At 46.8% G+C, this 11,602-nt stretch overlaps 1 protein-coding gene across 1 annotated transcript; it reads right to left on the bottom strand.

Annotated features, from left to right (window-relative positions):
- Nucleotides 1-1,484: 1,484 nt before the first annotated feature.
- Nucleotides 1,485-10,711, bottom strand: LYPD6 (LY6/PLAUR domain containing 6). The gene is made up of 4 exons (XM_010575205.1): nucleotides 10,594-10,711; nucleotides 8,992-9,090; nucleotides 3,629-3,759; nucleotides 1,485-2,565 (listed from the first exon to the last, which is right to left on the bottom strand). Exons 1-4 carry the CDS (start codon nucleotides 10,709-10,711, stop codon nucleotides 2,362-2,364), a joined length of 552 nt encoding a protein of 183 aa, XP_010573507.1. The 3' UTR covers nucleotides 1,485-2,361.
- Nucleotides 10,712-11,602: the final 891 nt, after the last annotated feature.

Genomic DNA, 11,602 nt, shown 5'->3' with positions numbered 1-11,602 from the left:
CTTGTTAAATAGCAATGAAACTGCAAAATATATGGAAAATAGGGGGAGGTGATGTACAGAGAAGCCAGAAACCTGACCGTGAGCTATCGACCAAGGCAGCCAGCTCAGGTCAGGAGGTAACATCTGCTTCTTGCTGCTGGTTAGGTATCTTACTGACTCCTAAATGCATGTGTTGAACAGCAGCACCCAAAGTGAAAAAGTAAATCCTTAAAATGTCCAGCTGAGCTGCCACCACCAGCGTGTGAGCTGCCCACGAGGTGCTGCTGCTGGCCACATGCAACATAGCCTGAGCCTCGAGCCCACCTTGGTTGAAGAGATAAGCAAGACGTTCGTGTCTAATCCCAGATTTCCCATGTTTCTGCATCGTGCTGGCATTACGACACGTCTTCTCAAAGCACGTGTCCTGGATCCAGCCCTGCTCCGACACGAGTGCTGCCGAAACGCTTGGCAAACCTGTTCAACCCCGGCCCCAGGAGAGTAGCTGAACCACTGCACAAGGTCCTTCCAGACTTAACTCTTCCATTTCACAGGATAATAATAATAATAAATATTTAAATTGCTGTCAGAGAAGTCGTAACACCCTCCGCCACATTCTCCCACAACCCGTAAGTACCTTGCATAGCTCTGCTTAAGTGAGCTTGCAGAGGAGGTGGACGGGCTTTATAAAGACCATAAGGTTAATTTTTTCAGGGTCTCCAGCGATAGGTCTAACTTGCATAAAATAATAATACATTGCAACTGCCCTCTTAATACTAGTGATCTGTGAGCAAGTCACAGAAGAACTGAAAGGACAGCAAAATGCAAGGTTTGTCTGTGAGTGAGGTCAGCCAGCCTTTCCTCAAAAATGTTAGTTCTATATATAAAGTTAAAAATAGGAAAGAAACAGTGTTCAAATTTCAGTTTTCACAATGATGTATATATACATTTTTTTTAAAAACATCACCCAGCAAAACACACCAAGGCTTCCAGCCTGTTTTCCTTCCCCAGAGAAATCATGTGAAACTAAATTGGGAGCAAGTGCTGCTCTTGGTCCTCCTCCTCCTTTGCCTCCAATAAAACTCCCCAGAGTGCAAGCAGAGTTCACTCCAAAGCTCAGATCTGCAGATTTCTCACCATTAACAGTATCCGAGACGGATGCTGGTAGATGAGGGCTTGCCGATACTCTCTAGGAGCCCTTTACAAAGCGTTTGGATTCCAGCATTGGCTTCCTTCATCTGCGCTTCACTGTATAGCTCACTGAAAAAAAGCACTCCAGAGCATAAGCATACTGTAACTTGATAAAGCACAAGTTATCTTGGAGCACGAGTAGCCAAAATAGCTCATTAAAGAACAATTTATGACTATAGTGGGTTTAAAACAAAATAATAAAAATTAATTATAAAAAAGTTTGGTTTAACTTTAAAGCAAGTCCATGACACCCTGCTTTTATTACTGACCTTGCAAAACAAAGTTGATTCTTTTTTAAAAGCGATGCAAAACATTATATATATATTTATGATAATTTATATATTACAGGCTTACCCACTTGCCAAACAACCATTTTGCCTAGCAATATCAGTAATAAGAATCTTTTAAACACTTTAGATCCTACTCAACATACAAAAATAAATATTGCATACATGATTTCCGAGCAAAACAGGTCACCAAAATACAGCTGGAGCTAGTAATAGTCCATACTCCATAGCAGGAGTGCATTAAATAAAATAACAGAAGCTAGCCAGGATTGACTCTGTCTCATACAGTAGGACTGGGTGCCAAAATGTGAAAATACCTAAAGCCCTGAAATGCTGGGAACCTGTTGGCTCAGCAGGCACCAGCATCTCAATCCAGAAGGATTTCAGAGGAAGCATCTGTGTGCGACGCTGACCTGATCCAAGCTGCTCCTGCTTCCTTGACCTCATCCCTTCCAGCGACTGCTGCCTCGCTACAGGAGAGGAGATGTGGGGACACTGCAAAGACATACCGACTATATATTATTTACCCTATGTTCTCAAAACAGGTTAATGAGACACCAGAGTTAGCGCAGTAACAAATTACAATGAGAAAGTTTCATATGTGTAAGTGGCAATACTAGCAGCCGGCAGGGATATAGTACTTTTAAATAACGTTTCTTCTTGGAGAAAAGACAGGCATTAAGAAAAGCGTACGCATCAGTCTCAGCCATGGATTCTGGGAACGTTTGGCGTGAGTTTCTTCAGAAAACAGTAGAGAAGCACGTGATGGTTTTACCCCCTTCAACTATGTCTACCTCCCAGGCTCCCGAGTTCGTCATCAACGAAGAATAAGGAGGAAACCCCGTCTTTCAAAGACAACTCCAAAGAACGGAGAGGTTGACCATTCACGCCGATGTTCTCGCCCGGCTCAGCTGTCCGGACCCGCCGCGTGTGGCAGCGTCGCCCAGCGCTGCGACATCAACCCCAGCCAGAGACACGCCGTCGTCAGCAGGACGGGCTGCGACAGCCGCTGTGTTTTGTTGAGGGGGGAGAGGGTTGTGAATACGGCGTCGGTTGTGTTCCGCGGTAGGGGCAGATTGCAGATGCTTCCTTCGCAGCAGGAGGTGCAGATCTGAAAGAAACCAGGTTGTAACTTGGTTATTTGAAAAACACCGATACCACGGAATAAAGATGTAGGGAAAATAATACAATATTTGCAAAGGAGTACGATGGCCAGTCTGATTTTTTTTTTCCCCCTCCCCCCTCCATTTTTTTTTAACTCCATCTACTCAGAAAACAATTTCACCTGTACAGGAACAGTACATTGGCTGGTATCAGGATGACACATCCATTTTGAAGAGGTTATTTTCTTTCCTACCCCAAATGAGTGAACTGATGAAAACCAGTGTTGTTTCAGTGAAGTAGAGCTCACAAGCCAGAAATCAAAAATAATAATAAAAAAATCAGTATTTATTCACCTAGGGGTTTTTTTTGTTTCCTATCACTTGGAGATGATAGGCACCGGAGTGATAGACAATTCCTGTGTCAGCCCATAAGGACACGCAGCTCTGCCTTCTCAGGGCTAGCAAGTGCCGGTTATAGTACGCAGCCAGAGTACGCAGGTTTAGAGCAAGACGACTAACGCACCCGAGGCCGAGAAAGCATAAAATTATGTGTAAAACGGGGATGGGGCTGCAGTGTGCCTGGCAGCTCAGAAAGCTCTTTTATTTTAACCTGTTGGTAAAGTTCAAAAAGGTCAACTATTGACCTTCAGAAAAATCTTTAATAAATAACTGTTTGAGTCAGATATAAAGCATCTCCTCCCAAGGTTTCAGGGCTTCCCCCCCATTTCAGGAAGAAAACCATGATACGGTTTGTGGGCATCAGTTGCAGAGCAGAGGGGACAAAACATGGTGCAGTTCTGCAGGCAGAGCACTCCTCAGCCAGAAGGAAGGGAGTGGTTTGCTCCCCTGAGCTGCTGGCAGGAGAGTTATTTAAAGAGATTATTCTTTTGTTCTGGGAGAAGTTATTCCTTTGTTTCTGGAGCAAATGGAAATGAGCTGGAGCTCATTAAGAAGAGAAACTTCATTTTTGACAATGCTGATTTACCCACTGAACCAGTCAGACTTCTGGCGAAGGCCAGAAGGATTCTGCCCAGTTTTCATATTAAAAAAAAGGAAATTTTTATCCCATACCTTGTATTCTTCATGCTTTACATATGTGCATCCCGTAGACAGACAGTCCTCTAATGGTACGCAGCGTTTGGTGACGGATACACTCTCTCCAGTAACTTTCATCATATGTTGGCTAAAGCAGTATCTTGTACCTACAAAGACAGAAGAAAAATGCGTTTAACTGTCAAATTTGAGTTTTGTGATGGTCTACAAATGGGAAGAAATAGGAAAGAACTCAGATTTTTTTCCAAGCCTTGGGATTTAAAAAAAAAAGGGGGGGGGGGGCTTTTATGTATTGCAATAAATACATGAAATGTCACTAAATACACACCCGTAGCCCAAGCTCTGGCACAAACCTGAGGTTTCAGAGCACTCTGGAACGCAGAGATTTGTTCCCAATACTAATGTGGGCCTCTATATTACAGACAAAGAAATACACACACACACATTGGATAATCAAGTTACAGAGAGAGGTTCAGATAAACACCCCAAATCTTATGCACCGTTAGTTTTATAAAAATTATCTTTAAAAATAGAAAACATTCATGATAGCTGCTTATGTCTGAAGCAAACTTTCATCTGTATAGGTTTAATTTTTTCCTAGCTTCATGCACGACCACTAATTCTGTAGAACAACCTAAAGCGTTACACATTGGAGATGCCTTTCCCTATATCCTAGCAGCTCGTGCAAGCTGTCCTCACTGCTCACACTCTCTCCCACGGCTCCTGCACAGCCCAGAGAAGATCCTTCACACCCTCACTGTCCCTCAGTTTTATCATCTATAAAATAGTGCCAAAATACCGGTAGAACAGTTGGGAGGATTTATGTATTTCACAGTTTCCCAGTCTTTTTGGAAAAAGCACCATGAAGTGGACTGTCCCCCCAGTATTCCCATCGCATCTTCTGCACACTTCTCCTGTGAGCTCCCTTGTCCCCAGGGGAGACCATCCTCTTCCTCCTCCTCCTCCTTTTTGAAGCTAGTCCTCTAGTGACATTTGTAAAACACACAGAAAATTCAAAGCAGGATGACTGACAAATGCTGTGGTTATCCTCAGGCATAAAGGAATTTGGGTTTATTTCATGCTTTAGTCAGCAGAGGGAAGTGGAAGAGTGCTGTTCCCCTTCCTCGCACTCCAAGATGAAAACACTGGATTTTCAACACAGGAAACATGCCATTATATATTTCTTCTCTAAATTATACCTTCTTATTAATCAACCTTATTATTAATAAAATTGTTGCTTTCACGGGGTAGGGGGGAAGGAATGTAATTAATTTAAAGCGAGCATTCCTGTTCAGCCCTCGTCTCCGATGGGCAAAGCCCTGCATACTTCTCATGTTTTAGGCATTCGGCAACAGCCGTGCGAGGTTGCCGGCTGAACACGTTATTTGTTAGGCAATAAAACCCCTCCGACATCTGTCATATCTCTGACCTGCTCTTAACTCAAGTGCGATATCCACAGCAAACAGACTTAACTTATCACCAGAGGCTGGAGACGCTCGGTGTCCTGTCTTCCTTCAAACCGGCCAGGGCTGCAACACGCGGTTTTTAATGTGTTTTCCAGGCTCTCCTGCCCTAAGGGTGAAGCTCACAGTTTTACCCTGCACGATGGCTTTGAGCTTCTCCCAAGACCTTGCCTGGAAGTGCCATTCCCCAAGAAATCTGTGCGTGCATCACTGGAGCTTTATTTCTCCTGCAATGACTCTGCAGCGGAGCTCACCCTTGACAGGTAAAGCTCCTAGCACCCCATAACTCTTTTAAGGCTGTTTCATTCTTTCTTCCAAGTGTGTTTTTAGAAAAGATTGTGCAATCATCTTGGAGATACGTATTTTCCCCACGCAGGGGGACCAAGCACGCCTCTCCCCACACACCATCACTGATGGCTATCACCTCCTGCAAGGCAGGGCTGCAGCTGCAAAGTTCACAATAAGCAACAAAATCCACTCACTCAAATCAATATTAACTTTTACACAGCATTCTGCTCTGCCTCTCTTCTCAGAGCAGGCTAAGCATAACGAGGACGGGTGAAAAGGATTGGGCCAGAGACCACTAGGAGAGCCCAGAGCAAAGCAGAAGTAGGGAACATCACCGCATCTAACCCATAACGACTGCTCTGCAGATCAGGAGGCTGCCTGCCAGAGGAATGGAAGAGGAACTCCAAGCTGAGCCCGTGAAGAACACGGGCCCAACACTACAAAAATTTTACCAAAAATAACAGAGAAGTTTAGAGCAATTAAAATAAAACACTGCAGCATGAACATTGATGCTTCTAAGTAATGTGGTACCCAAGCCAGGCAGCAGTACGGCCACAGGGTAAGGACGGGTCTCGGTGGTATTGTACCAAAAAAGCATGGATTTACGTTGTCTAAATTTTGCAGTTCCAGAGTGTCTTTAAAGGCATTTGAGAGCTAGGCTGATTGTGGTGGAATATTCAGGCTGTCTAGCAACGCATTTCATTACAAAAGCATTTGAAAATGAGATTGTTACTCTATAGGATTATTTGGGGGATTTTCAGGGCTGTCAATTTCCACCGTCCCCCTCCTCTTTTGCATTTTTCCTTCCTCTGGTGGAACTGTCTTGCAAAGATTGCACCATTGCGCTTCAGCTATGAGGTATCTCCAAACATCCATAGACGACAAACCGCCTTGGTCTTGACCTGCCAGGAGCGATGGTGACCTCCAGCAGCATCACCCCACGGCTAAAACGCACGTTCTCCATGGGGTCCACCTCACGGACACCCTCCTATACCCTTAAAGGCAGCCCAAATTGAAGAAACCAGCTACTGAAACCAGAAGTCATGGTGCAGACCAACATCCAGGCTAAACATAAGCAAACCAGCCCCGCGTGTTGATACCCAGCAAGGCTGGTACATGTCTCCAGTAGGAGAAATTGGACCCATCTGCTTTAAACTGCGTAGGGAAACACTGAATCTGGTATTTCAAAGGGCCCAGAGTCACATGTTGACTTTTGAGAGCCCACTTCCCAAACCATGGCGTCTAACAGCGCTGGAACGTCACTTTGGTGGTCACGGCCATCATCCCCTTCACAGGTTGTCAGCCTGCCCACAGGCTGTCCAAAAATAGAGTACTGGGAGTATTTTGAGGGCCGTGTTTCCATACAAATTAAACCACAAACACAGTTTCTGCTTGAGCTGAAGCTAATAAATATCAGAAAACTAGGTTAATGACAGCAGGAGGCCTGCCTTCTAGGAAATGCTTTTTCTAATCTCTGTTCAAGATGGGGATTCATGTATTCTCCATTATAATTAATTTTGTTATACACAAAATGCAGTTCCCTTCAAGTCCTACATTATAGTTAATGAAAATATTTTGGTTTGCTTGGTCTTAAATAGCATTCTGCCTTAAAAAAAAAAACCAGCAGCAGCAGGATGGTTTTCTTGTTTTCTCCCACCACTTAACCCAAGCGAAACAGCAAGGGTTCGGATCATTGCGGCGAGGGAGGCCACACCATAAGCGCACCCCTCTGACTCCCAGAGATAAGGTAATTACCCGAGGAGATAACCCCGGCCCCCAGAGGACGCCTGCAGTCACGCCTCAAACCTCAGCTTGCATTTCTGTGGCTTCCTTACGTGAACTCAAAATTACATTTGAAAATTAAAGCAACAAAATAAAAAGCTGCCTTAGTTAAAAGCTTTCTGATGCCTCTTAGCTTTATATCCAATGCATGTCCACGCCAACAAAAGCCGTCGGTGATGAAGCATCCCGAAGCAACGGCTGATTTCTGCGGAGTGGGGAGCAATGACGTTATCAGCTTTGCTTCCACTGCGGCAGAACAGGGACAGAGCCTTTAAGCTTTAGTTCCCATCCCCTTTTCCCAATTCCCTGCTCCTCCAAAACACAGTAACTGCTGACTCAGCAGCTACTCCTTGGCAGCCACCGGCACACCGGCTGCACCGGGGGGTGCCTGGTCTCACCCAAAATCCAGCAGCAAGGGGCCGGGGGTCCGTGCCACAGGCAGAGCCGTGCTCCAGCCCCAAGGCACACTGTTTTGGGGCAGTCTGGGCATTAATGCGCCGTGCCTGGCATAAAACGTTATCGGATCCTTCCAGCTTAAGGAGATAAGAAGTCCTCTGTGCTGAAGGTTAAAGATAGACTCGGATTTCTCATGGCTAAAACCCCATCCTTACTTTATGACCGCGCAGTGGGTGTTTGTACCAGCGGGCAGGAGGGCTGGTGACGGTAACTAGCAGCTCTGGTGTGGATGAATGCAGCTGATGAGTTACAGATGCACCAAAGCATGGGTTTTCCCTCCCCTAAACAGCCATTAAGTGCTAACTTTGCTTTCCAGGTTAGCATTTTTTTTGGTCAAGTCACTTCTGCTGGTTGTTACTAAAGGCAAACCTTGGAGTCACGCCTCTCTCCTTACACAGTGATCTACAGGTAGCCATTTAAATACCACCAACTCCTGTCAAAACAGGGAGCGTCTGTGAATATTGGTCTCATCTGATGCCAGCCAGCTTGATCTCTTTTATCGTTGTTGATGTTGTGCCGATTTCAGCTCAAAGCAAATAAATTCTCGGACAGATAACATGCTCTGTCTGACACAGGCTGCAAACGCAGCTGGTTCATCGCCATAGTGCGCGTCACTATCTTTCTCTTTCCAAAATAAATATTTTCTGAGGGCGCTTGTAATGTCCCACAACAGACCTGGATAGACGCTGAACAGGGCTGCCGAGCCCAGAGAAAGCACGGGGGAAGCACAGCATCCCTCTGCCCGCACGTGGTTCCCACACTGGTAAGGACACGGCCCGTGTCCGACCCGACCGAACAGGCTTGGTCAGGGGCTGGGGACAATCTCAACGCCTTGGGAATGTCTCAAAAAGAGAAGTGCTAAGGGAGGGGGAGGTCTGGGGATCTCTCCGATACCTGTGTCTGATATTTGGGTGCCTGTATTCCAAAGCCCTTTCTGAGCCGTTCCCAGCTTCAGACTCCAATGGGGGTTACGAGCCCAAAATACTGAAAACATCTCGATGCCAGCCGAAAAGAGTCAGCCTCGGCCGCCCTGAGGTGCGGGCTTGTGCCATAGGGGAGGGAAGCAAACAAAGCGTGAACCGCTCCCGTACTCAGAGAAACACAACCCTTAATAAACATCAGCCTGATTTAATTTCCAGCTGAGCTAGAGGAGTATGGGGAGTAGATGAAAGTCCTAAACTTCATCCACCGCAAAGAGACAGAAAAGCTTAAAGGATTACTCATATCGCTTACACATCTTTCTTGTTGAGGAGGCTTACAAGTGGGAGCAGCAATCACCAGCATCCGAGTACACTCAAGGAATAATGGGGGCTCAGTGCTGTCCCGCAGCAGGGACAGCGAGCGGTTGTTTTAAGGTGGGTTTAAATTAAACGCTAGCATGCAGCTGGTTACCTCTTGGACAATAGACATCCGGAGCCCATCGGTTGCATTCGTAATTATCTGCTGCCTTTTCGCAGGTGAAACACTTAAATCCATGAGGATACGGCGTGGCTGAAAGGAATAGACAACAAGCAGTTAAAAAGAGCCAATTAATCTGGTTCTACTAAGCTTTTCAGAGGCACGCAGCAACATTTGTTTTCTTTGGACATATCTTTCTACATGTATACCTGTCAACTTCACCAAGTTGGTACTGATTTGTAAAAATCCTACCAGCAATAGCAATGCAGGAAAGGCACATACAGATACAATAAGGACTCAGTTCAGCCGTGTTTACCTAGCAAAAGTGCCCACTGCTGACTTCAAAGGGAGTTAATGTGAGCAAGGAGTACTTACTCTCTTGGTATCAGAGCTCATATCCAATACCGCTACTTTATCAGTGCTGATAACAAAATATCAGATGGATTAAAATACTTCTGGAAACTGTCCCACCGAGGAAACGAGCTACCCCTTTTGAAGGCAGGCTGATGTCCCCAAAGGAAAGGAAAATCAATTTGCTGAACCTCCAGTTTTTAACAGCAGACTCTGTCCTAATTTATCTTGCCAAATGAAGAGCGTGACTTCTTAAGTGGTCTCCTGGCAGGGCTTCTGTCGCACATTCAATACATCTTCAAGATGCTGCCACCTTCTCAGAAGCCAAACGGTGAATGGGTCACATTTATCTCCATGAGTGAAGTAAGCTGAACCTCTGCAGCCCCACAGGCCACATATCTCACCTCTCCCTCCTCTTCGCCTCCTCCCCTTGCCCACCGGCTCTGGGCCAGACCCTGTTCGGGTACGAGAGATGAAGCAAGAGGCATTTGCTGCTTGTTTCCCCAGGCTCCTCTGGGTAAGGACCAGCAAGTCACCTGGGAGCATCTCTGGTGGGACTGGTGCTGCCCTCAAGGAACAGCTTGGGGTAGGACAACACGACAGCCCTAATTAAATTCACGCTTCTCACCCTGGACCTCTAGCAGGTCATGGTTACGGCATAAACCAGGAATTTCAACTTGCTTGTACAGTACATAAACTTTTCAGCCAAATTCAGAAAGGCTGTGAGTTCTTACTGGGAGCAGGTGGCAGGCACAGATCTCTCCTAGAATTAAATAAGTTTGTGTCTGACAAAGTGAACAGACTAGTGGAAGGAGAGTCCACGGAAGGTTTGAAGATGCATAACGTTGCTATAGCATTGCTTCAAGGAGTTACTGAAATAAAGCCAGGAGCGGTTAGTGCCACAGCTGCAAATGGTCGCGTTTGGCCCTTGCTCACAGCTATCGATGTGCTCAGGCAAACCGCATGGCTTGGTCTCATAGCCAGAAATATTATTGAGGAGCAGAAAAGAGCAAACAAAAAGCCCCTGACACACTCCGCAACTGCCTGTAACACTATCACTCCTTTAATCCCTTTGGGCAGCGACGGTCTGGTGTAACATCAACTAGTTTTATGAGTAGCGGGGATGTTTATTTAATCTTTGCTCAGCTCTCAGCTCAAACTCTGACATTTCTGCTGCCTGAACACGCACTCGCCCTCGTCCTTACCCCCGCCCCTGGCTTTGCAGCCCGTGCGAAGGTGGCTTACTGGAAGGGTGGAGGTAGACGATGTCCTTCGCGGTGAAGTCCCTGGGCTGCGCGGCGGGCAGGCAGCCGGCCAGCAGGCTGAGCAGCAGCACCCACGCCGGCGTGGGCTGCGAGGCCATCGCCGGCCAAGGACGTACTCATGCGGCGGCCGAAAAAAATCACCTGGGTAATAGCAGAGAACAAAGGGTGAGCGGAGGAAACCCCCTCCCCGAGGAGCCTGGCCGTCGCCTCGGCCCCCAGCAAACCCAACCTCGCCAAAACCGTGATGCTCCCGTGACCCCGCAAGCTGCCCTCCCGTCTGGGCAGGCAGCGGTGTGGTTTCTTTGGCTTGGCTTCAGTGACATCCCTGGCGGTGCCTGGGAAAAAGATTCGGGCAAACCCTCTCCCGGCCAGAGATCTGCAAATAGGAGCCGAGGGGAAGGGCAGTCGGGTTTGTCACTGTTTACAATTTAATCGGTCAGCGACTGGTTTGCAAATACCTCAGTAGGACGTTGATAAAGTCATCGGAGGCTGCACCGCGACAGATTTAACTGCTTCTTTTAGAGAATACTGGAAAATTGCAGAATTAGACCAGAAACGGAAACGGGGTAGCTGGAGACCCATTGGGACGGCTGGGGGAGCAGCGATGGGTCTCCCACACGCACACTCCAACATAGGCTCGCACCCTTCAAAAAATGCACCTTTTTGGCAAACCAGAAGGTCCACGCTACTTTCCACCTATCTCAGGAAAGGCAAGGAGCTCCAGCTGCTGCAGGCTGTCTGTACCTTCAGCTGGCTGCTGTTAACATAAAGTGATTATTGCATTTTCCTCATCCGTGCTCCAAAGGGTCTTACTCCCTCTGTGATGCTGTTGACAAACAACGTAGCGTATTTTTCCCACGTCCCTGAACGAAGGGAACTAATTTAAGCAGAAACAAATACCCTCTGCTGTACCACCTGTGAAGCCGTCCCAAACCCAGCAGCTTTCAGAAGCATCCCAATCCTTGTACACAAGCTATGGGGAGCCCTCC

This window comes from Haliaeetus leucocephalus, unplaced genomic scaffold (assembly GCF_000737465.1).
Source record: "Haliaeetus leucocephalus isolate CR32 unplaced genomic scaffold, Haliaeetus_leucocephalus-4.0 Scaffold451, whole genome shotgun sequence".
Taxonomy (NCBI): Eukaryota; Metazoa; Chordata; class Aves; order Accipitriformes; family Accipitridae; genus Haliaeetus; species Haliaeetus leucocephalus.
This window is presented reverse-complemented; position numbering and strand designations above follow the sequence as displayed.

What these genes read in the sequence shown, in the direction of transcription:
- LYPD6 (XM_010575205.1), bottom strand. Translation starts at nt 10,711, where the DNA reads ATGGCCTCGCAGCCCACGCCGGCGTGGGTGCTGCTGCTCAGCCTGCTG. An exon ending in CGTCTACCTCCACCCTTCCA is followed by an intron (nt 9,091 to 10,593) that starts GTAAGCCACCTT and finishes TATTCCTTTCAG; the next exon opens with CCACGCCGTATCCTCATGGA. An exon ending in GGATGTCTATTGTCCAAGAG is followed by an intron (nt 3,760 to 8,991) that starts GTAACCAGCTGC and finishes CTGTCTTTGTAG; the next exon opens with GTACAAGATACTGCTTTAGC.